The sequence below is a fragment of the Nicotiana tabacum genome, chromosome 4 (assembly GCF_000715075.1).
Source record: "Nicotiana tabacum cultivar K326 chromosome 4, ASM71507v2, whole genome shotgun sequence".
NCBI classification, from domain to species: Eukaryota; Viridiplantae; Streptophyta; class Magnoliopsida; order Solanales; family Solanaceae; genus Nicotiana; species Nicotiana tabacum.
Window position 1 is genome coordinate 19,750,394 of NC_134083.1, and position 26,606 is coordinate 19,776,999.

General features: G+C 38.1%; 1 protein-coding gene across 2 annotated transcripts; it reads right to left on the reverse strand.

Moving 5' to 3' along the window:
- Positions 1–3: 3 nt before the first annotated feature.
- On the reverse strand, positions 4–9,855 carry LOC107824331 (protein TOPLESS-like). 2 transcript variants are annotated; one of them, XM_016651082.2, is made up of 26 exons: positions 9,704–9,855; positions 8,918–9,055; positions 8,626–8,805; positions 8,426–8,539; positions 8,159–8,317; positions 7,668–7,845; positions 7,465–7,588; positions 6,669–6,778; positions 6,410–6,575; positions 6,193–6,302; positions 6,032–6,101; positions 5,861–5,934; positions 5,680–5,775; positions 5,487–5,582; positions 5,232–5,359; positions 4,833–5,067; positions 4,593–4,751; positions 4,420–4,497; positions 4,040–4,186; positions 2,956–3,066; positions 2,699–2,878; positions 2,490–2,618; positions 2,280–2,375; positions 1,443–1,625; positions 1,196–1,362; positions 4–596 (listed from the first exon to the last, which is right to left on the reverse strand). In XM_016651082.2, the coding sequence occupies exons 2-26, from the start codon at positions 8,995–8,997 to the stop codon at positions 383–385; spliced, it is 3,384 nt and encodes a 1,127-aa protein (XP_016506568.1). In that variant the 5' UTR covers positions 8,998–9,055; positions 9,704–9,855; the 3' UTR covers positions 4–382. The 2 variants fall into 2 exon arrangements, with proteins under 2 accessions (XP_016506568.1, XP_016506569.1); XM_016651083.2 differs by lacking the exon at positions 9,704–9,855 and adding an exon at positions 9,326–9,637.
- Between the last annotated feature and the right edge of the window lie 16,751 nt (positions 9,856–26,606).

Here is a 26,606-nt window from a genome sequence, read left to right on the forward strand (position 1 = left end):
ATATTAGAAGAGTAATGCATTCATTTTACATTACATCTTACCGCATGAGTTGTACATTTACACATTGGAGACTACTGGGCTAAGTTATGTCCTGTACCAAGAAAATCTGTAATACAGTACCACAAATGAAAGTCACAACATTGGTACAAAAAACCAAGAACCTTAAGCTGCAACTAGTGCTAAGACTCCTAGCCCCAGTCGATTTTCTTTCCCTTTCAATTGCAAAGAACACAAGCATTGGGCGATACATTACAGTTTGTGTTTTAACTTGGAGGACTCTGGTTAGTCTACTAAAACGAACATTTACCCGTTAGTCTGAACTGAAATTTGGGAAATATCCAGCAAAACAACACACAAGACCTTGTACTCAGTGGCCTCTTTGTTATCTTGGTGCTTGTTCGGAGCCTGAAGCTCCGACAGATGGAGCGGTTGGCATACCATTTGCTGATCCATTTTCAAGTGGCGGAGGGACCCCCCATTTGCCTTCAGATTCAAGTGGTTCGAAAACATGAACACTACCATCTGACAAGCCTAATGCGAACTGGTTTGGATCTTGTGGATGCGCTGCAACTACAACTGGGTGGACATTCGAATTGCTGCACAAAATATACAAGGTTTTTGAAAAATTACTTCAAATATCAGAGACGAAATTTGTTCGGCCAATTGACCATGTATCCTCACATTACTTCCCGAGGATATCAGACAGAGAAAATTACTTATTGTGAGGACTCGGGATGCAAAGAAGTAACAAAAATTAAACACCTGAAACATAGTATTTGGAGGGATATTCCTGTGATGCTATAAATGATAAATTGATAATAAATGATATTACAAATACATAATTGCAAAATGAATTCTTTTGGGATATCTATTGCACGTGGTCAATATTTTGAAGAAAGAATATGGTCTAGAATGGTGAACTTTGTAATCCTCTTGAATGCATTAAATTTACGTTTCAACATAGCCTATGCATTGGTTAATATCTTTGTACCAATGGCCAAACCAGTGGTTTTTTTTGGGTGACAAGTTGAAGTTCAGACTTCAAGCCTGGATATTGCTTTGATACTGAGTTCACTATTCTATCTCATGAAGGTCTAACTTTTAAAAGAAAAGATGTTTATTTTGTCTTCAATAGTGGAGGCAGAATATCTTAGAATTAGAGCAGTAAATAAGTTAGCAGCGCAGGAAAAAATACCTAATACTTGGTGATAGATAAGCTGAAGGAATAATACGGCATCGCATATGGAGGGGCGTAAAAGTGAATACGCAAACAGTTGCATCCAAGAAACTGGCATATATCAGCTGGCTATCACACGAGAATGTCGCATGAGAAATAGGGGCAGCACTTTCACGTGGAACCCACTGTAGAAGAAGATATTATGTATTAATGTTGAGATCAAGCGGCGTTTGAATAACCAACTGCAGTCACAAAGAGGACTTACCTGCTTTACACATTCCAATTTTGTTGTTTCATATATAGCAATCTGCGCCTCATGCACAACCAGGAAATGAGTTTGGTCCTGATGAAACTGCACTCTGGTATCTGACTGAGATGTTGATCTCCCCAGCAGCTGCAAGGATCTAGCTCTCTGCTTTTCCCACCCATCGGTGCTCCATACACACAGCTGTACAGAAGCAGATGAAGTTGATGAATACAAATGGATAAGAGTACAGAGAAACATATAAAATGTTCCTTTAAAGAGTGCCAGAAATGCAGAATGATAACTTTGATAGACTAAACGAATGATATTTGAAAAGGATATTGCCTTGGCATTTGTCATCAACGGAAGACGTTAAAAATGTCAGATAACTAAACATGACTGCAGAGGGGAGCTTACGCAAAAGGAGATAACCTGCAATATACTCCTCAGCTCATCTTAGGCTATATATTATAGATTTTGGTGTCTCCCAAAATGCTTGAAGCACTTCTAAAACAATAATTTCATGTATGATTTTGAGGATCTTCAAAAAATCAGAACTCACTCAGCTCTTATAAAGAGCATGAAATGATCTTATTCTCCATCAAGCTTCTAAATACAACTAGAATATTTATCATCTTCTAATATGAAATGCAGTGAGATTACTTCTAATTCCCATGCCTAGTTGATTTGCTTAGTATTGAATCGGATGGTGTTATGCATTTTATGCAACACTGTTAGTAGAGAAAATGCAATCTATCATATACATGTATTCTCCACATTAATCTTGAGAGTAGTCTAACAAATCACTGAGAAGTAAGTCAAATAGTACATGATAGCCAAGAGTATCAAGCCATTAACCTGAGAATCAGCTCCTGAAGAAACCAGCACATTAAGCGAATGAGAGAAGGCGAGGCCAGTTATCCTTTTAGAGTGGCCTTTAAGCTTGCTTTTAACCTTCATCAAGATATTGACATCTAGTGAATAACGATATATGGTAACTGGCCCAAAAACATGAAATTCTGATGACTGCCAATAACAGCAAAACCTTCTTATTTATCTCTATCATACCTCATCCACTCGAACATTATATATCTGGATGGTAGAATCATCCATGCCAATAGCGATAATGTTATTATCTTGAGGATGGAATGCTAGAAAAGTTGCTGCTGGAGGTGGGGGCATGAAAGTCGTCATTGTCTGCATCCAGAAGAAAATTCAAAATTCAGCACCTGATCTCTGGGTAAATGTAGAAATAAAACAAGACAATCTTCCTATACCTTGAATGTCATCATATTGAACAAGGAGATCTTTCCTCCAGATGCTGACATCACATAAGAGTCATTCTTGGACAAAGCAAAGCAGGAAACAGCTTCCTCATGGTTTAGTTCGGTCACATCATTTGTCATTAGGATGCCACTTGAAGGTTGCCACAATTGAGGTGATACACTGGCTGTTGCCTAAACAAGATTACCTCACTCCTCAGAATCACTTCTTTACCAAATGGAGGAAAGCAATAATTTTGGTGTGCATTTACCTTTCCACTGGAATTGCGTTCATTTCTTTGCCACTTCCAAAGCAGGTGAATAGCATTTGATGCTAATGCTAAGATAGCATTACCAGAGTTTGTATATATTAACCTTGATATCTGTAGTAATCAGCATTAAATCAGATCAGGAAACTCTGAAATCAAAACTAATACAGTTGAAACAAACCAGGCAAGAAATATTGATAACTCTCCAGGTCAGTATTGTTTCCAGTGAGTTCTATGCGAAATTTTCTGTTAACTGATACAATGTCTTACATCCAGGTTGCATAATCATGGAGACACAATGGCATGCTACCGGATTGAGTGGGTGGGTGGGGTGGGGGTGGGGGTGGGGGGTGCACAATTCAGTAGAACAATAGAGGTAAACATGAAATACTAAGCAGAAGTTTAGTTATTGTTGCTAGTCCTAAGTTGGACAGTAGTACAGTTGCCAAATCATTGCAGGCATAAACTTTAGAGGCCTTTTTATCTACTTGAAAAGATAAAGATTTTTCTCTACTCTGGACAATCTGAAGGAATGAAGATGAAGGCCGTATGGAGGTGCAGAAAATGATACTTGAATATCTGGAGATATGAACTTGAACAATCTATTAGGAAAAGAAAAGAGACTAAAACACAGAATGTCTAGGTGCTAGATTTTGTTCAGAAGGCTTTAGACCTCCATGACATTGTGATTGATGACCTTGATGGACTTCCATTGCACTTGAATAGAATCACATTCAGTGACCAAGAAAGGGAAAAGAGAGGGCACAAAATCAATATATTCCCCTGGCATGTTGTCCTATGGTTCATTTCCTCATTAACCTAATAATTTCATTTGCTGATGGCATGTTGTTCTATCACACCTTGATAATGTAATTGATGCACAAAGGCAACTTTTAAACTTGAAGGGACAAGCCCTTACTGAATGTGCATCAAATTTTATACATGAATTATCTGTTATCTGTATGTTCAATGGAAAAATATTTCCTCAAGAAATAAAAAAATGGATAAGTTTCCAGAGTCCAAAAAATAAGATAAGAAAAACAATCCAATTAGATATCTCATGAATCAAGAGATATGGAGTTTATACCTTAGTCACTCTGAGGTTCTCAGGAAGCTTCAAGGACCGGCACTGTGATGGTTCAGTAATTTCAGTGAGCTTCCATATCTTAGATTTATCATTAGGCTCTTCAACAATCCGGGGTTTTACATCCACTGTATTTCTTGCATCTCCATTCTTAAAAGTCAATACGATGTAAAGAAGTATATATTAGCAGATGATATTGACATGAAAACCAGGTAAGACTTCTGGTGTGTCCTCCACCTTTGAACAACAGAACGAGTAACTAGGGGAAAAGTGAGTGTGGACTGTGGATATGCATATATATAGTTTTTCCATGGGCCTACGAACTATGTCAATAAACAAAAACTTCTTTGCATATTTTACATTTGAGAGTAATATTTACAAACCATTCCAGAGATGCCAACACCAGAGGCCACCCTGTCTGCAAATCCAGAACTGCTTGCTGATATTTGATTTACTGTGGGCTGCATGACATTAAAGCAAAGCATATCCTGGTCATCTTTGTGTTAAAATAAAAAGGAGGGAACCTGAATATTTATATAAATGGGGTTAGAAGTACCTTTGCACTTTCAGATGCCCTGGAAGCATCATAAGCTAGGTTCTCAAAAGCACGAACTAAACGAATACCATCACTATTTGCCAAAATCTTTATACCATTTTCATTAGCAGAAACAGCCAATAGAGAACCGTCCTTGTTAAATCGAATTCGAGGGCTTGCCTTTAATTAATATAAAAGAAAAAGCAGTTAGACCATAGTAGAATACAACAATTTTCTCAGACAATCTCAAATTTAACTTACTGGAAGACCTCCATCAGCATCAATACTGGTCAGGAGTTGAACATGGTCCATATCCCAGAATTTGATCGAGAAATCATCACCAGCTGCCAAAAATCTATTTTTAGTGGTATCAAATTGTACAACACCCAACGATCTTTTCCGAAAACCTAGATATGTTCTCTTAACAGCCCCTTCACTTTCGTTCCACTCAACAATGTGTGACTCCCCATCTTTGCTGGTTCCACATGAAAATAGTCTGCAATTTTTCCACCCACCCACCCCCATCCAAAAGGGAAAAGAGAAAAAGAAGAGGCAGACAAGAAGAGAGAAAATGTGAGATCGGAGAAAAAGCTATTGTCCCCAAGTGACTTCAGTAAACTATGTAAAGTAGCAATAATGCAATGCATCAACAAAATCAACCTAGTTCCGTCGGCACTGTATGCCATTGTTGTGCACCAACGACCAGGAGCATCATAATCTACTCGAGATCCCAAATTATCATATAGCCATGCTTTTATCTTTCCATCTAATGCTGTTGAGAAAATAAACTGAAGAAGAACAGAGGTCATCAACACAAGTACAAATGTGCAGACAGCTAAACCTTTTGTAGTGTTTAAGAGACATCATGACGTCCTGATCAACAAAAAAAAAAAGACATCAAGATGGTATCCATACCTGAATGTTCTCTTTATGGTGAGGGCACACAGAGTACACAGGAGCCTCATGACCCTCAAATGTGTATTGTTTTGCACCAGATGTGGCATCCCAAACCTAGAAATTAGGAAGTGTTGGAAAGAACTAGCTATTATTCAACTACCAAAAAATGTTGTTCAGAGGCAACAAATACATATATTTATGCCTAGCCAACCTTTATAGTTTTGTCGTCTCCACATGTTATAACACAAAGCTGCTTATTAGGGTGAGAGAATGCAAGATCATTTACGCCTCCAACATGAGCATCAATCTGCAAAAGCATTATCAGTCTAACCTGCAAACTTATTCAACATTTATCACCAGGGCAAGAGTCATGGAATGCCACCACAGTTTACCTCCAAATGCTGACGAATATCATCATTCCCATGATAAGAATATATTTGAACAATGTGCCTAGAGTATGCAACCCCTGCTCAATAGAAGGATGGTCATTCTAAAAGATCATTCAACTTCTTTTGACAGCGAAATACAGTAAGATTGGAAATGTGCATTTCATGAAAGCTTACCAAATAATGAACCATCGGGGCTCCATATAACACGGTTAACTGAGACACCAGGATCTTTTACCAAAGCAGTCTGAGTTCAGTTGGGAAATTATTTTGATCAGATTAGATGAATCTCACTTAACTTAGGATGATCAGTTCTATTTATGGAAAAAAGATCAAACCTGTAACGGCATTGAACATGCACCCAAGTCCCAGACTTTGAAGTTTCTCAACACCAGTCTCTCCCTAGAACCAACTTCCCACAATGCAATATCTCCAACATTCGTGCCGACTAGTTTGTCACACGGATAGATATGATTAATGCAAACAGCCAAAAAGAGCCAAAAAGTAGGTAGACACCAGTATGTTAATAAAGAAGAGCATTCAGATGATGCAGACCTAGAAGCAACGTCTGCTGAGAAGGATGAAAATCCATGCTCATGGGAGATGATCCCTGGTTTAAAGTTCGTGCAACAGTCTTGGGCAGGTCATCAGGTACACTAAGCGCTTGATTATGACCTTGCCCTGGAAATGATATAGGCAGCACATTGACAGGAAGATTAACCTGTATTATGAACAATTAAAAAAAAAGTAAAACAACAGTAGAAAATCTGAATATTGCTGACTGAATGATTGAAAAATCTGGAGAGTCTACTACCTCATCAGATATTCCAAGTGACCTAGTTCTTTTGGCAACATGATCAGATTCCCCAGATGGATAATCAATGGAAGGATTTGTTGGTGGAGTCCTGGGATGTTTAAGGGAAGCTACAACAGGTAATAAAAAAACTCACAAGTTAAAAGAACAAGAATAACCTATAGAAAATCTAATGGAGTAGTTTCATGTGAAGACCAAACTCTTTGTTTTTTTTTTTTTGGGATGGGGGTGGGGGTCAAACAAATTTGTTAATCCAATTAGACCAATTTCATTCACTTTGATTTTCTGATTCCTAGATCTCAATACGAGTTCATATGATTTATTCAAGAAAAATGCTCAGAAACAATTTTTCAAAATTGACCAGAACTGGAAAAAAAAAATCACAACTATGTCTGTATGCAGCAAAAAGAGGTCAATCAATTCCTCATGCCAACTTGCGACCAGACTGTACTAATGTAAAAGCACTATCATCATGATCTATGTTACTCGGACTCTTCAATAATGTTGTTGGGTGCGTGTCGGATCCTCCAAATTTAGTGCATTTTTAAAGGATCCGACACGGGTACGGTAACTTAGGTGATAACTGATGGCTGAGCATTTTAAGCCTTTCTTTATTCCCAATTGCATATCTGAACATACTTGTGAATGCCATCAACCAAGTGAAGAATGATTTGTAACAATCAAAATGCTCAATAAAAAAGATAGCACCAAGTACCGGCATATCTCCATATTCAGTTGCTTATTAAGGGAAAACAAAAGAGTCATTCACCCCATCTAAGTAACCATTAAGTGATACCTGGAATAGATGAAGAACCAAGACCCATAGGTCCACCAGAAACTGCTGGATGAGCTACAGTCGGTGTGTTGGACATCCAACCAGCAAGTGGAGCTGCCACAGGTGGTGGCCCAGGTTGGAAAGGCTGAATAAAGTTTGTAATAGATAAGCAAAAATCTTATAGGTTCAACATAATTAGCAAGTAAGCTCTAGAAAACACCAACCCCATGTGCACCAAGAGGAGGAAAGCTGCCAGGTTTTGGCACTGATCCAAGCAACGGATTGTTTGCAGGTGACGGAGCACGAGCACCATTTGGTTGTCCACAAGAATGATCCACAAAAAGAGTTTTAATATCTGGATTTGGTCTAGGATTTTTACAAAGTTGGTGCTGCCAATTTAGGCTGCAGCATGCATTCGTCGTCAGTTCCCAATTTATAAAAACCTAGTATTGCTAGTTTACTTGAATAATCACAGGGCAGGTTACATTGATGGTGACTAATACTTTCATAATTTTAAGCTAATTATTTGGACCAATATCATGAGTTGCTTACATTGCATAGCACTTCTTAGGTCCAAAAGGACCTTTAGCTCAAGTTGTGATGTGCACAAGTAAATACAAGATAGCTAAGTTAGGCTTGGAAGAGTATGCTCTGGTAGTGCATTTAGGCCACTATATCTTTCAAAACAAATGCTGAAGTTTCACATGGACGTCACCTTTGGTTAATCAAAGTTCGTAATCTTGAATTTTTGAGGTTTGGAAACTGCAATTTGTCACGAAACAATGGATTTGCTTCAATAAGCTTCTTGAGCTCAACCAACATGATAGCTCGTGCAGATTTAGTATCTCCATACTTGGACAGCTGTTCATTCTCCCTACAAATTGATCAAGCCACTTAATTACACGTCTAAAAGGGTCATATCTTCATACCTATCCAAAGAAAAGGGTTTTATATTCATTGACAAATTATATGAAGGCAATACCTGAAATTCTCTAGTGTTAACAGCTGAGTGATCTCCTTAAAAAGCTCCTCATTGAACGATGCAAAAACTTTAAGATCTTTTACAAGAATTTCAACACCCTTGGACCGGTCACGCCTATTACAAACTCAAATTACCCAATTTCATCAATAAGTAAAATCTGGGGAAAGCAAAATTATTCCTCAAGAAAGATAAAATCTTACTTGTCCAATGCCTCAAGATACTTTTGCTTCCTTATTTCAAAGAAAATTTTCATGGAATAACGGTTATCGTCCACTTTGGTAAAACCAGAGAGATACTTTTCAACTTCATCCCAGTTACCATTATGCACTTCATCTTCAAAGTACTTCATGTTAAAGAAAAAGCCAGATTCTTGTTCAAGTCTATAGCAACAAAACAAAGGGCCTTTTAGCAATGCGAATGTGGAAAATTAACTGCTCATCAGTGGGTAAATCGTTAAAATGGAAGCATTAGAAATTGAAAAAAGGTACATACTTGTGGACAGATTCTTTGAACTTTTCCTCATCTAGAAACTGTAAAATCAAGAACACAAGTTCTCTGCTGAGAGATGACATTGCAACTACTTTGTCTTCAAGCCCAGAGGAAAGTATGAAAATCCTTATGTTTGCAGATCTGCAAAATTCCATAAAATGAATTTCTTAACTAAAAACTCCAGAGATATTAATAATAAGAATAAACAAATAACTAACCCATATGATTAAAAATGTTGTCCAGCTCATACTAACTTTATATTAAATCATTAAAATATCTAAGCATTTAATAATTGCCGGACACAAGCCCCGAAACTCAATAAAATAAAGTAACTGTTCAAAAATTAAACTAATCCCCAAAATATTAAAAGTAAAAAAGGAAAAAATGAAAAGAGATCCAACGAATTTAAACCTAAAAAAACTCAAACCAGAATCCGATCATTGAACTGATCTTCTTCAATCTAACGAGAACACAACTCCATTTAGCATTCACCGACGCAGCTGATGTAGAAAGTAGAATAACCCCAAAAAAAGAAGATTTTTTTTTCACACACACAAAAAGCAGCTTTAAATCGAGTGAAATCGAAGATGCAAAGTTTGGGGGGGGGGGGGGGGGACGCAAATGAAAACCAAAAGCGAGTCAATATACAGAGAGAGAAAGTGGAGAAATTAAAGCGAAAAGCAAAGACTGGGAAAAAGTAAATATTCCATAAAAATCTATAGAAACACATATACTAAAAAAATGTAGAGTGGGTTACAGAGAAGAGTAAAGGGGGTAAAGGGGGTTTACCTTAAAGAACAAATAGATCCATGGAAGAGAAAAGGAAGAAGAAAACACAACAAACGACGAGCTCGAGGAGAGGCTGAATTGGTATATATCCTTCTCTCTCTCTCTCTCTCTCTCTAAATATAGAACTCTATTAATGTGTGTGTGTGTTTCCTACTACCCCTTTTAATCTCTACTCTATATTTCGCGAGAAAATGAAAATATATCCTTTGGCCACATTACTTGCAGGAAATTGTGGTTTCCATAGGAACACATAGTTGACGATAAGTGATATAAGTTCTCGGATAAGTACCACTGCTTATCATAGAGATTGCAGGAGTACGATTCAATAAGTACAGTGTCAGTGGGACCGACAAAGCCGGCTACATTTTGTTCGAGTTAATCGGCTTGGATAAACCGCTGCCAGCTGTCTCCACTTCAGCTCGAATACCATTTTTTCATTTTAGCTAATTCCCCCGTCTCATATTATCATTAATAGTTACTAAAAATAATTATCTCAAATTATTTGTTATTTTAAAATTTTAAGATAAAATTGATTATCTTTTTTTCTTTTTAACCCTTAATAATAATTATCTTTGAATACTACAAACACCTCAATTATGGATAACTTTGTTCAAATATCAATAAAAAAAATTAAATATTAAGATATAAATAAGGGTAAAGTAGTCAAAATCACATTATAATTAATTTTTCTTAAAAAATGTGTCAAGAGAATTAATTAAGAAATTATATTTCAGCATTAATTAATAATATAATTAGTCAGATTAATTTTAATTTGTTCATTGAAAATATAACAAATACTCGTAGGCTCTTTACTTCAATGGTAACTTTGGAAGAAAAAAAAAGTTAACTCTTTTTTGATATTCGAAAAAATTAAATATTATGAATCACAAAAAAAAAATTAAAAAATTAATTAAAGTAGATCGGAGGAAATACCGCTTAAATAAAGGAAAAGTTGTCCTAGACCTATAATTATGAAATTTTATTTATCCCACAGCGACACTTGATTGATTAATTGGCACGAATATTAATTGTTTTTGGGTCCTCGAATATTAACTTGGTATAATGATGCTCTAGTTTAAAATATGGTTGCCACGTCGCACTTGTTTGAACACCTTGATTTTACCCAGTTAATATCCCTAATTAGTTTTTGGAAATCAAACGGCCAGAAATGAAGGAAAGCATACAGCAAAGGTTGATGGTTGTGAGAACTGTTGAATTGGCGAAACTTTACACAGTTTCAGATCCTCTTCTAGGAAACGACGAAATTTCTCGGATGTGGCTCTTAATTTTTGAGGTCCAAGTTGAGCCAAGATTTACAGAATTGCCATCCTACTCATTTTAGTATCTCGAGAAGGGTTCAAAATGAGTGAAAAGGACAGCCAATTTATTCGCGATAAATTAGTGATATTTTGGAAGAATTAATGGCTTGAAAATCTCAAACCTAAAGGGTTTTTTATTGGGTGGGTCAGAGAAAAAGACTAAAGAAGAGTGTGTACGGTTTTCTAATTTATTCGCGCGAGTAGGAATCTAATGGGTTGATGAGTTCCATAAACGGTAAAATCAACTAGATGCCGATAAATAAATGCATATTATCCAACAGCATTAAAGAATCATTGAATGGCCGTTCGCCCACGCGCCTCACAGTGCATCTGCATGTCAACTACCACAATAACATTTCTCCTATCAGCTTATTTATATGACAATATAGAAAGGTTGAGTTTTTTTAAATTATGTGGTTTCTTTATTCGGATAACAATAGTAGTATTGCTCAGCTTAATCGATTCAATAATGAGTAGTACTATGTAATATAATATAGGAAATACATCTGCCTACATACTTTTTGTTTTATAAAATATATTTATACAATAAAAGGTAAGTCTCATGTAACTCTTATAGAGTATAATATATTTATAATAGTTTGTGGGGTCAACATTTGACATGACATTTATTTACTTTATAACACATTACCTACTACGTTCACTATATTTGGTCTTTAACTGTCCAAATACTGAGCTTATCAATCATGTTATATGCTTGTTTCATTTTAATTTATGTGTCTTATTTTTTAAATTTGAGCTATTCAGTATTCTTGTTAATATTCAAAATCCTGTAAAAGGTAAAATAAAACTAACATACTTCCCTTGTCACCATTTTAGTTTGTTTCAAAATGAATATCATATTTTCTTATTTAAAAATAATTTAATTTTAAATTTCTTATTTTATATTTAATAAGATGATTTATAGTCACACAAATATATATATATATATATATATATATATATATATATATTAATTTTAAAAATATTATTTTTTAAAAAATTTCGTGTTGAGTCAAACAAATTGGAATAAAGGGAGTAATAAAATTAGAGAGTAAGTCAGCCGTAACACCAAGGATTGACTAAGATTACACTACCTTATCTTGAAATGACAGCATTACGAATAAATTCACTGGCATCGACACTTAGGTGGCATTTGAATTGAAATGCCAATTTGTTTTCAATTCTTCCAAACAAATGCATAAAAGTTATATTTTATTTTCAAACCAAAAAACTAATATTGTTTCAATTTTTAAGAAATTAGTGAACCGGTTCGTGGACGTTCATAGGAGGAGCCAGATGCATCGGTGAGAAGGTATGAGCGGCTGGCTTTGGTGGGTACGAGGAGAGGTAGAGGGCGACCTAAGAAGTATTGGGGAGAGGCGATCAGGCAGGACATGTCGTGACTTCAAATTACCGAGGACATGACCCTAGACAGGAAATTGTGAAGGTCGAGCATTATGATTCTAGGTTAGGAGGTAGTTGTGCATATTTCTGCGGCGCACCAGAGCGAGGCTTGTCTGTTAGGACTTAGTCTTAGACTGTTAGTGGTTTATGTTGAGTTCATACTACTCTTTCGTTCCTCTTAGTGTCGGGCTTTATTTACTGGTTATTGTTTTGATTTTTATCTATTTTTTGGTTCTGGTGATGCTGTTATTTTTTTCTATGGTTTCTATTAATGATACTGATATATTGTCTCTTTTCGTCTTGTTTTCGTCTTCCTGAGCCGAGGGTCTTACGGAAACAGCCTCTCCACCCCTCGCGGTAGGGGTAAGGTCTACGTACACACTACCCTCCCCAGACCCCACTCGTGAGATTTCACTGGGTCGTTGTTGTTGTTTTGGTGAATCGGTCCAAACATGATATTGACAATAACCGGATTCACTGAATCATCAGTTAATGAAGGAGTAAATTTCATGGGTGGTCATTCAACTTTGTGTTCATTAAACATAAGTCACTTTTCTTCTTTTTGTTACGTAAAAATCATTCAACTTTGTATTTATTACTCAAAAGTCATTTTTCTTTCTTTTGTTATACAAAAATTATTTTACTCTGCTCTATCTATCAAAAAAGTTAACTTGGCAAGATTTTATAATATTTTTACTTGAAAAGTCTATTATGTCCTTGACATTATAAATCCTCTCATTTATGTAATACCTTCTATATTATATACTATATAATATATTTTTACCTAGGTATTTTACTTATAATTAAAAATACTTTAAATTAATTTATTTATTATTTTTATAATATATCCATACATCTAATTTTTTATGGCACTTAATTTATTTAATCATATTCAAACATGAACATATTTTAAGTATAAAAATGATTAAAAAATATTTATTTTTAATATTTATTTAAAATAATAGAAACATATTTGTTTAACAAATCATAGTTCTTTTATAGTCAATAGAAATTTTAAAAGAAGTTTCAAAGATATTTGTCTTTAATATTGGGTATGGTTTGGCTAATAAATCATTGAACTTTGATTTTTTAATTTTTATTAAACATATTTTATTAAGCATGATTAAGATTGTGGAGTTGAGATTTGTTACTGACAAATTTAATAATGCTACTTATATATCTTGAAAATTAATATTAAAAAAAATTAAATTTACGAATATATTATAAAATAATAAATAAAATTATATTAAGTTATTTTAATTATAAGAAAAATCAGTGGGTAAAAATTAACATATAATATAGAAGGTAATACATAAATGAGAGGATTTATAATGTCAAGGGCATAATAGACTTTTCATGTGAAAGATTTGTAAAATATGGTCAAAGTGATTATTGTGATAACTAGAGCATAGTAAAATGATTTTTGTATAACAAAAGAAAGAAAAATGACTTTTGGATAATAAATACAAAGTTGAATGACTTACGTAACAAAAGAAAGAAAAGTGATTTTTGGGTAACAAACACAAAGTTGAATGACCACGCATGAAATTTACTCGTTAATAAAACTTTTTTTCTTTTTACAATTTTTGTTTGCTAAACTATTCAAAAGAAAAGGTCAACATTTCATATAAAAGTCGTTTAACGTACGTTTGAACAGTTTTTAAGTTCAATTAATTTCCTCATTCAAATTGACATGGAGTAGTAACTTAGTGAAACTTTTTTTTTTTTCATTTAATAGATGTAGTACTAATACAGATGAATAAAATACATTAACTGTAATGACAAATTGATCTAACACCTCGTTAAAGCTACGGACTAACATAATTCAAACTCAGCTGGTATTTTCTTTATTTTTATTTTATAAAAACATCGCCGTGGAAAAAAAAGAAGTGCTTGCTCTCGTCATATTTCTTCGACTGTATATTGCCGACAAAGGAAATGGTGGGTCAGAATAATGTTGCGATTGACACATGCGGTTTTAACCTTTACACCCACTTTTTTCTTTTAATTTCTTAATATTACGAGATTAATAGAAAATAAGGAAAGAACCAACAGTATCAGTAGCAGTAAGTCACTGAAATGTGTAGCATAGTCCATACACATTATAATATCTAGGTGTGGTTACTTGACCTGATTAAGAATTCCCTTTGTCGTTTACCTTCTTTTTTTTTTTTTTTTTTTTTGTAAACACTAAATGCCTTCCTCTTATAACGACCAAAACCATAAAACACATATTCTTATAGTCATATTCGACTTTGGATCAAATCAATAAATGATAAACATGTTGAATAATCTTTGTCGGCGGAACATATAAAAGATCTTCTTTTTAATTTGTAATTTGTAATTCTTACTGCGCAAACCTACAATTCTGAGGGCAGCAAATTCAGATTCGATACGTTATTATATTCATGCAAATATTTATCTTTCTAAGTAAACCGTTGTATCTGATTTGATATTAAAATTGAATATGAAACATATTCACATATCTCATAGAAAATAAGCAGCATCAAACATCCAACTAACTATCCAACGATGGTTAGCATTCTATAAAATAGATGTAAACCTTACATATTATAGTTCAAATTTCAACATAGACAAAATATTAAGTGATTTATTTCTCTCTCTATATATATTTAAGCTTAGCAAAATTACCTATACCTGATGGGGGAAGCAATATACATTGAAATATCAAATGTGCTTTCATATTGATCGGATATGACAATTATAAAAGGCAGCCCGATTCACAAAGCATCCCGCGTTTACGCAGGATTCGGGAAGGGTCGCACCCCAAGAGGTGTGATACCACTGTATAGGGTAAAATATACCATGATAAGTGGTTGCATAAGAGAATGACACGTGGAGCCGAAGACGGAGGATAGTTAAATCCGAAGACAATTATTCCATTTGTCACCGGAAAGAATGACGCTCATAAAGATGCAATAAATACCTGCTGCCCAATAGCATTTAATGGAGAATATTTCACAGGATTTAGCACACTGCCCGTTACAAAGAACTTGTCATTTATGCTCACCGTTACACATTCTTCAATGACCCTCATAATTGACATTAAAGAAGGGCATGATCCTAGGACCTTGTTCTCTATGTGCAACTATAAATAGTGAGCTCTATTATCATTGTAAATGACACGAATTTTCTGGCAACCTTATGCTATAATCAATTCAAAGTTTTATATAATTTTATCTTCTTACTTCTGGATTTCATTGTTATTGTGCCCAGAAGTCCTGCTCTCGGAATTACCGTTTCTGCTATTTTATCTCCATTTCAAGGCTAAGTATTGCATATTTTTCAATTACTTTATTATTTCGGGATCGAATTAATTCACTTGTCTAGAAACCACGTATAAATTTAACTGCACCATTTTACGGATAAATATTTGGCGCCCACCGTAGGGGCCTAGACAACCATGTAATTAAGTTGATCTATGCCTCTTTTACTAACGCGCTTTGATTATTTGTCTTAGCAAAAAATAACAAAAAATGGCAGATAATGGTGTTAACAACATACACAATCTTGAGGCCTAAGGAGACCAGCTTCACCACGAGGATTCAGTCAGCGGCACCCGCACTGAGGAAAATGACGCTACGCCGGTCCACGACAGGAGGTACCCGCGATATGTTCGGGAGGTGACTCCCGATGATGCTGAAGAGGAGCATGTTGTTGAAGCGGTAAGGGTCCTGCAAGAGCAACAAACAGTCATTCTAGTCCATCTCACTCGGCAGGATAAGGTTATGGCGGAATTGAAGCAGGCGTTTTCGAGGGCTTCCAATAACGCGAATGGACGAGGTCTAATTCCTCCCGGTGCTCCCGTGAATCAAACAACGCAGAGGGTAGACAACAATACTCCGAGGGTCGTGGTTGGCTCCGATAGGGCTGGGGGAGCGGATCTGGCCCCTACAACAAGAACGATCCCTTCAAGAACGAACTCTTACGGTTTATGAGGGAAGTGAACGTCTGCATTGACTAGATCCCGAGTGCATCACCGGTGTTGAAAGGGCTGGACTTAAAGAAGTATACTCAGTTGCCATATAAACCTAGCGCGACACCAGAATTAATCCCGAAGCGGTTTAAAATGCCCGCCGTGCCGAAGTATGATAGAACTTCAGACCCTCAAGAGCATATTACCATCTATATGATAGCGGTGAAGGGGAATGATCTAGCTCCCCATGAGATTGAATCTATTTTGCTAAAGAAATTTGGAGAGACTCTCACGATGGGAGCCTTGATGTGGTATTCGCTTTTACCCGGGCATTCCATAGATTCCTTTGAGATGCTCGCGGACTCTATTATTAAGGCCCATGTCGGGGCCAGGAAGGTACAGGCCCGAAAGGCTGACGTATGTAGAATTGCACAAGGAGAGTCCGAGTTACTGCATGGATTCGTCACCTGGTTCCAAAAGGAGAGGATGTTGCTCCCGGCTGTTCCGGATGAATGGGCGGCTGAAACACCAAGGGTTTGAATCCGAGAAGTTCTGATGCTTCCTAGAATTGAAGGAAAGCTTGCTTGAGTTCCAAGCGACAACTTGGGCAGATGTCCACAACCGGTATGAGTCTAAGATAAGGATTTAAAACGATAAGATTGGCTTCCCATCGTCGACAAAAGGACGGGAGAAGAATAAGGAAAAATCAAAAGACGATTTCGACAAAGATATACGGTATTCGAGGGGGTGGTTTTTGCCCTACAAATGGAACGAAGGACGCGGCAGAGGTTTCTAGTCGGCAGACAGGTTCATTACTGACAGAAGAACTGATCGCGGTCGGAGCAACAGATCCTTACAGGACAAAGAAGCGTCAGGTACACGGGATCCTTCCTACCCCAAGCTATCAGAATACAATTTCAACGTCAGTGTAGTGGAGTTGGTATTAGCTATGAGAAACAGTAAAGAAGCATGGTTCCCAAAACCGATGAGGTTCGATCCCAGCCAGAGGGATCCCAATTTGTGGTGCGAGTACCACGGGACGAATGGCCACCGGACTGGGGACTGCCGACATTTGCGTGAAAAAGTGGCGACACTATTGAAAAATGGCCATCTTAGGGAATTCTTAAGTGACCGGTCCAAGAATAATTATGGTCGCAACCGTGATAATGCCGAGCCCTTGAAAGCAGGAAAAGATCCCCAGCGCCAGACGATCAACATGATCTTCGGGGGGAACGAGATCAACGGGGTCACCTAATCGGCAGCAAAAAAGATGAAGGTATCAATAACACATATCAAGAGACTCCAGGAAGTCGATGAAGACGACATTATTTTCACAAAGGAGGATGCAGATGGACTGTTGCTACCGCACAATGACGCTTTGGTAATTTCTTTAAATGTGTTAGATTTTAAACTCAAATGTGTTCTGGTAGATCCAGAAAGTTCGGCCAATATCATACAATGGAGGGTATTGGAGCAAGACAAACTCAACAGAAGCATCATTCCGGCCACAAAACTCCTCGCCGGATTTAACCTCACAAGCGTGACAACCCGGGGAGAGATCTTGCTGCCCAATAGCACCGAAGAGGTGATGAAGACGACTCTTTTCGAAGTGGTGGACGGTGACATTGGTTATAATATTATTTTGGGAAGTCCGTGGTTATACGAGATGAGAGCCGTACCATCAACATACCATCAGTTGCTGAAATTCAAGGAATCAAATAGATAAGAGGCGACCAACCGGCAGCAAGGGAGATAAATGCGATTTCGGCGTCCAGTAGTAAAGGGAAGGAGCATGCGACATAGCAATTACAAGAACCGACGCCTGCTCCCTAATCGAGTGAAGTTAGCTAGGGGGAAGAAGCGTCGAAATCTTATCAGGTGTCGAGATATTTCCAGGTACCAGAAGAAACGGATGCAACAAAATCCACAGCGGAGGAGCTCGAGCAAGTTGCATTGTTTGAAAAGTTCTTAGAAAGGAAATTCCACTTAGGGACAAGACTACACCCCGAGCTCAGGTCTAGCTTGATTGAATTTCTTAAATATAACGCCAATTATTTTGTGTGGTCGCATGCGGATATGACTGGTATCTCAACGGAAGTGGCCGTAAACAAGCTAAGCTTGGATCCCAACATCCCGCAGGTAAGACAAAAGAAACGCCCTATTGCGGAGGCGAGGAATAAATTTGTCAAAGAAGAGGTAACTCGCCTACTTGATATCGGTTCGATCCGAGAGGTAAAGTATCCAGACTGACTAGCTATTGTAATAGTAGTTTATAAGAAGAAAAATAAATTTCGTATGCGTGTAGATTATAAAGACTTGAATAAGGCGTGCCCAAAAGACTCGTTCCCACTGCCAAACATCGATCAAATGATTGATATGACGGCCGAGCACGAGTTAATGAGTTTATTCGATGCTTATTCCGGGTACAACCAAATTAAGATGAACCCAGAGGATCAGGAAAAGACTTCGTTCATAACGAATTTCAGCACATATTGCTATAATGCGATGCCCTTTGGGCTAAAGAACGCCGTAGCCATTTATCAACGACTCGTAAAACAAGATGTTTGAAAAACAAATAGGGAAAACCATGGAAGTTTATATAGACGATATGCTTGTTAAGTCTTTGAACGCAGGTGATCATCTTAAGCATTTGCAAGAAACTTTTGACATCCTAAGGAAGCATAACATGAAGCTTAACCTCCGCAAAGGCATTTTTGTCTGAAAATTCCAGCACTGTATAAATAGAAGAGATTCACTTTTTAGGTTAATTTTTGACATCAGCAGCCACTCTAGACGTTTTACTTTGCTTCTTTTAGTAGTTTTTGTTATTTTGAGATTTTTTAATATTACTTTTATCATCTTAATTATTATTATTATTATGGGTTTAATTATCGCTTTTTCTTCTTTTTTCTTCTAATTTAAGCATGAGTAGCTAGATTTTCACTAGGGTTGTGATCCAACCCTAGTGTGTAAACTTAATGAGTGTTTGATTTATTGCTTGTTTATGGTTGGGTGTTGATTATCTAGCCTTGTTCTTGCTTTTATTTGAAGACTTAATGGTTGCAAACATTATTTCATGCCTATTTGACTTGGTCTCTACTTGAGAAAGAGAGACTTAGTCTAGGAAAACTTGGCTACCAAGAAATTGGGTCAATCGAGAGATTGATAAGCCTAATTAAAGGGTTGAACCTAGAGATAGTAAAACCCGACTTGAGCTTATTATCAACTTCTTTATTTAATACCCATTTGGATTTGAGAAAACCAAATTGGGCAAAATCACTCTTTGATCGAGAGGTATTGAGTGGGTACTTGAGTGGGTACTTGAGTGTTGATAGCTATAATACACTCCATCCAATAAAACAAGCTTTAAGACTTACAACCCATTAAGCGAACACCTAGATGAAGGTCATAGCCCTAGGCCTTTTATCATTTGAAAAACAACCAAAAATAATTTACTAGTTTCGTTCTTAAAATCGCAATAGTAGTTTAAGTTGGATTTGCAAACAAAACCCAATATTCTGGAAGTGCAAATCAAGATATACAATTTCACGCACTAAGATATATACTACTAGCACCCATTCGCATAACTCTCAGTGAAATTTGACCCCGACTCTGTTGGGTATTATTATTGCATCAACCGTTTTCATATCCTAAAATAGAGGAGTGAAATTGGACGAGATCAATTTTTGGCACCGTTGCGGGGAGTTAAAAGTCGGTGTTAGCTATATATTTAGGAATGTTTTTGGAATATCTTCTTTTCCTTCCTTGTTACTAACATGTGAGTATTATAGGTGCAATCATGGCAAACAATGAGCTCGGAAACATAGCCGTGGGGGATGTGGACATTGATAATGATGCAATGGATGAGGTCCCTCTTAACCTCAAGCCAATAGATGAGGCCAACCGCCTCACGATAATGTTTCTGTTCCACCCCCACCTCCTCCACGAGCGGCTCCACAACGGGTATTGCAGAATAAAGGGTATGCAAGTGCTATAGTCCCACCCCATATTAGGGCTGGCAACTTTCAAATAACCAACATAATGCTCACTTTGCTCGAGCAACGGGGGTTCTTCACCGGTGCAACAACAACAACAACAACCCAGTGAGTTCCCACAAGTGGGGTCTGGGGAGGGTAGAGTGTACGCAAACCTTACCCTTATCCCGGAGGGTAGAGAGGTTGTTTCCGAAAGACCCTCGGCTCAAGAAAATGAAAAGAGACAAGAGAGACAAGAGAGAGACAGAATGTTACTACCATCAACAGAACCATATGAGCAATAACAACAGCATAAGAACAAGAAAACATATGAGAAATAATAACAAAAACCAATGAATAAAGCCCGATACTATTAAAAACAAAAGAATAGTGTAGACACAACAATAATCGGTAGCAGCCTAGGACCCAACCTTATCAGACCAGCCTCCCCCATGGATGAACTTTATCAGCTACCTCCTATCCTAACACCCTAATGCTCGACCTCCACACCTTCCTATCAAGGGTCATCTCCTCGAAAATCTGAAGCCACGCCATGTCCCGCCTGATCACTTCTCCCTAATACTTCTTAGGCCACCCTCTCCCTCTTCTCGAACCCGCCAAGACCAACCGCTCACACCTCCTGACCGGGGCATTTGGGCTTCTCCTACGCACTTGCCTGAACCATCTAAGCCTTACTTCCCGCATATTGTCATCCATAGGGGCCACACCCATCTTCTCCCGTATATCTTCATTCCTAATCTTATCCATCCTGGTATGCTCGCACATCCACCTCAACATCCTCATCTCTGCTACTTTCATCTTCTAGATAGGTAAGTTATTAACTGGCCAACACTCTGTCCCATACAACATGACCGGTCTGACCACCACTCTATAAAACTTACCTTTGAGTATGCGCACCGCACAAATATTGTGCAGCCGCAAAAGAAGATATTCAGAGAGCTGGTTTTGGGAAAGCTGAAGGAGTGCGGACCGCACCATAATTGTGCGGCCGCACTCAATATTATGCGGTCCGCAGAAGACAAAGATCAGAGAGATGGAATTTCAAGTTCAAAAAGAAATGAGGACCGCACCATTTTTATGCGGTCGCATAATTAAAAGCGCGGCCGCACATATTTTTATGTGGTTCGCAGAAGTCTCACACAGTTAGAGCCTAAGATCAAGAAGTGCGGACCGCACTATAATTGTGCGGCCGCACTCACAAATGTGCTGTCCGCAGTAGTTGAAGGAGTGCGGCCACAGAACTAGAACCTGTCAAGCCAAGTCTCGTTGTGCGGACCACACACATAATTATGCGGCTGCACAACCTCCGCAGGGGCATTTTTGTCAGATATTTTTAGCTTTGTATAAATAGAACTTTTTATCATTTTTAGGGTAAGTTTTGTTTTGGGAGAGCACCTGAGCCGTTTTCTTTACTGCTTTGAGTAATTTTGTATTTGATTAGCTTCTAAACATTAGATTTTCTTTCCCTAATCAATTATTATGCATTCTATCTTAATTTCTTCTTATATTTCTTTATTTTTCATGAGTAGCTAAATTTCTAGCTAGGGTTATGGCCCAACCCTAGTGTGGGTACTTTATGGGTGTTTGATTTAGGACTTGTTTGTGATTGAGTTAGTGATATTTAGCCTAGTTCTTGCTTGAATTTAAGAATTAATGGTTGCAAATATTCATTCATGCCTAATTGACTTAATATCTACTTGAGAAAGAGAGACTAAGTCTAGGAAAACTTGGCTAACAAGAAATTGGGGTGAACTCAAGAAATTGATAGCCCCAATTAAAGGGTTGAATCTAGAGATAGTAAAACCTGACTTGAGCATTTATCACTTATTTTGTGCAATACCCACTTGGGCTTGAGAAAGCCAAATTGAGCAAAATCACTCAAACTACCGAGAGGTATAGAGTGGGTGATTGCGTGCGATTGCTATATCACAACCCCGACTAATCAGGATTGTCCTAGAGTATTCAACCCATTAGGTAACCACCTAGGTGGAAGTCACGATCCTAGATATTTTATCATTTAAAAAACAACCAAAACAAAAAATATTGTCTTCTAGTTTTATAATTACAATCAATAGTTTAAAGTAGAAGTAGAAACAACAAACAAGAATGTGGAAGTGTAATCTAAGGCATATTGTACAATTACACTAAATATATACCTAATCCCAATTCTAACTCCCTGAGGATTCGACCCCGACTTGCGTTGAGTTTTATTATTGTTTCGACCACCTCACTACCTATATTTGTGGTGTGAGTTTGGACGACATCAATTTTTGGCGCCGTTGCCGGGGAGTTAAACACATTTAGCTATATATCTAGGTTTTTGTGTGATTTGTATTCTTTTCCTTCCGAGTCACTAATTTTGTTTTTGAATTGCTTATAGGTACGATAATGGCTCTCAACAACGAGCCCATTGGTAATTTGCCATTGGTGAAGGATGTGGATGATGGTCAAGGAGATGAGGTTCTTCCCGAACCTCAAGAAAATAGGCGAGGTCGACCACCTAATAATAATGTTCCTGTCCCTCCCCCGCCTCCACCAAGAGCGGCAATGCATCGGGTGTTGCCGAACGAGGGTTATGCAAGTGCTATAGTCCCTCCCCACATTAGGGCGGGCAACTTCCAAATCACCAACGTGATGCTTACACTACTTGAGCAATGAGAATTTTTCACTGGGGCTCCAAATCAAAATTCTTACAAGCATCTCAAGGGGTTTGTCGATACTTGTTGGGGGAGCAAGCAAACCAAGCAAACCAATGTTTCTGAGTTTGGACTGTCTAGAGAGATTTCCTAATCATTCCATCCATACATGTGATGAGTTGGATGAAAAATTCATTGTCAAATGCTTCTCTCCGGGGCACATGGCTGCACTACGGGATGAAATTCTAGCATTCAAGCAAGAGCCCAATGAGCCATTGCATAAGATTTGGGAATGATATCGTATCATGGTTAAAGAGTGCCCAAATAATGATATGACCGAGTCCATGATCCAATAAACCTTCTACAGGAGGATCAACACAATAAATCAATGTGTGGTAAATCAACTCGCCGGCGGGAACTTCATGAACACACCTTATGCCGAAATTTGTGAAATTTTGGATGAGATGGCGGATACCTCATCGTCATGGAAAAGTAGGGCCAATGTTCAGCAAGGTGACCCCAATGTCATTCACCTACACAAAGAACTTCATGATCATGGGCAAGCTATTACAGAGTTAATAACCACAATGAACCAATTGGCCAAAGCTCAGCTGCAACAAATTCAAGGGTCGAAACAAGTGAGTACGATGGAAGTGTAAATATGATGATGAACAAGAGGCGACAAAAAGGTCAACAAGGGCAAAGTTGTCCGGAACAATTCATGCAAGATGATAGTGGGTATGACCAAGGTGATTCGTATAATGATCTAGAAGAAGAAATGCAATACGTCAACAATTATCAAGGTCAAAGAAACAATGCTTAAAATCAACAACAATGGAGATCACAAGGAAATCAAGGAAATTGGAACAACCAAGGCCACCAAGGCAATTGGAGTGGTGGCAAAAACAATCAAAGCAATTGGAATAATCAAGGAAACCAAGGCAATTGGGGTAGCAACATTCAAAGTAATTGGGGAGGTAATCAAGGAGGGTGGAACAACAACAACCGGGGGTCGGGTTTTCAAAGGCCCCCGATGTTCCAACAATCAAGCAATCCACCCCTATCCTTCTCAAGGCCCGAGCTCTTATAACAATGAGATGAGACGGATTGAAAGTATGTTCAAACAAATGATGGAGAAAAATGACGACTCCGATGCTCAATTAGCCTCCCACAACACTCCAATCCGTAATTTGGAGGTTCAACTTGGCCAAATCTCACAAGCATTGAACATTCGTCCTAAGGGGGCACTTCCAAGTGATATGGTGGTGAACCCAAAGTGGGGGAATAATACGGGACATGCTATGGCCGTGACTACGAGAAATGGAACAAGTGGAGATGCAACAAAGTCACTCGCAAAGATCATTTTCCTCTTCCATTTCTTGATCAAATGTTGGATAGGTTGGCCGGACGTGCTTTTTATTGCTTCCTGGATGGATACTCCAGCTATAATCAGATTCTTATTGCTCCTGAAGACCAAGAGAAGACCACTTTCACTTGTCCATATGGTACCTTTGCATTCTCGAGGATGCCATTTGGGTTATGTAATGCACCGGCGACTTTTCAACGGTGTATGGTGGCTATTTTCATCGATATGGTGGAAGATATTCTTGAGGTCTTCATGGACTATTTCTCCGTCGTTGGGACTTCTTTTGATGATTGCTTGAACAACGTGGACAAGGTATTGGCAATATGTAAGGAAACTAACTTGGTTTTGAATTATGAGAAATGTCACTTCATGGTCGACGAAAGAATTATCCTCAGTCACAAGATTTCAAAATATGGTATTGAGGTTGATAAGGCCAAAGTTGAAGTGATCTCCAAGTTCCCTTCCCCTACATCCGTTAAGGGAGTGAGGAGATTTTTGGGTCATGCGGGGTTCTATCGCCGATTCATCAAGGATTTTTCTAAGGTGGTTAACCCTTTGTGTAAACTTTTGGAGAAGGATGCCAAGTTCTATTTCAATGAAGATTGCATGAAGGCATTCGAGTTGCTTAAGTTAAAGTTGACTAATACTCCTATTATTACCGCACCGGATTGGAGCTTGACATTTGAGCTCATATGCGACGCAAGTGATGTGGCGGTTGGAGCAGTGTTGGGGCAATGTATCAACAAAATCTTTCATCCGATCTATTATGCAAGCAAGACCATGAATGATGCCCAAGTCAACTACACAGTGACAGAAAAAGAGCTCCTTGCTATTGTCTTTGCTATGGAGAAGTTCCGCCCGTACTTGATGGGTAAAAAGGTGATTGTTCACACCGACCATGCGGCGCTTCGGTATTTGATCAGCAAGAAGGATTCTAAGGCAAGGTTGATGTGGTGGGTGCTTATATTGCAAGAGTTTGATCTAGAGATTCAAGACCGCAAGGGTAGTGAAAATCAAGTGGTGGACCACTTGTCCCGATTGGAGGAGGAGGGGAGGCCACATGATGGCCTTGAGATAAATGATTCATTTCCCGACGAGCAACTCCTAGCCATTTCTATGACCGGGATGTCATGGTTCGCCGACTTTGCCAATTATTTTGTGAGTGGAATTTTACCAAATGAGTTCTCTTCAAACCAAAGGAAGAAGCTCAAACGGGATTGCCTTGACTATTATTGGGATGAGCCGTATCTTTTCCGGATATGTACTGATGGTGTGATCCGACGATGTGTGCCGGAGGAAGAACAAATGGGTATACTTGAGGCTTTCCACTCTTCACCGTATGGTGGTCACCATGGTGGAGCAAGAACGGCGGCAAAGGTTTTGAGTTGTGGATTATATTGGCCTACTCTCTACAAGAATGCTAGTGAGCTTGTCAAGCGGTGTGATGAATGCCAAAGGGCCAGTGAGATCTCAAAGAGGAATGAAATGCCTCTCAACACCATTTTGGAGATAGATATTTTTGATGTGTGAGGTAATTATTTTATGGGTCCATTTGTTAGCTCTTGTGGGAACACCTACATTCTAGTTGTAGTGGATTATGTATCTAAATGGGTTGAGTCCGTTGATTTGCCCAACAATAGATCAAGGAGTGTGGTGTCATTCTTGAAAAGGAACATCTTCACAAGGTTTGGTACCCCAAGAGCCATTATTAGTGATGGGGGTTCGCATTTTTACAACAAGGCTTTTGATACCTTACTCACAAAGTATGGTGTCACTCACAAAGTATCAACCCCCTACCATCATCAAGCAAGCAGACAAGTTGAAGTTTCCAACCGGGAGATAAAGAGTATTTTGTCAAAGATAGTCAATGCCAACCGGATGATTTGGTCAAGAAAACTTGATGATGCTCTTTGGGCTTATAGAACGGACCTACAAAATACCGATCGGGATGTTTCCATACCGGTTAGTGTTCGGGAAGGCATGCCATCTTCCGGTAGAACTTAAGCATAAGGCCATGTGGGATTTGAAGAAGTTGAACCTTGAATGGGATGTCGCGGAAAATCTAAGGGTCTCACAATTGAATGAGCTTGATGAATTCCGGTATCATGCCTACACAAGCTCGTCCCTTTACAAGGAAAGGATGAAGTACCTCCATGACAAGTACATCCACAACAAGGAATTTAAAGAGGGTGATTTGTGCTATTATTCAATTCCCGGTTACGGATGTTTCCGGGCAAGTTGAAGTC

Bases quoted from the DNA above. Each gene is read 5' to 3' on its own strand.
- LOC107824331 (XM_016651082.2), bottom strand. From the start codon at position 8,997: ATGTCATCTCTCAGCAGAGAACTTGTGTTCTTGATTTTACAGTTTCTA. The intron at 7,589-7,667 runs GTTGGTGTTTTC...AACTTTATTCAG, and splicing joins CTCCTCTTGGTGCACATGGG to CCTTTCCAACCTGGGCCACC. The intron at 1,363-1,442 runs GTAAGTCCTCTT...CTTCTTCTACAG, and splicing joins AATTGGAATGTGTAAAGCAG to TGGGTTCCACGTGAAAGTGC.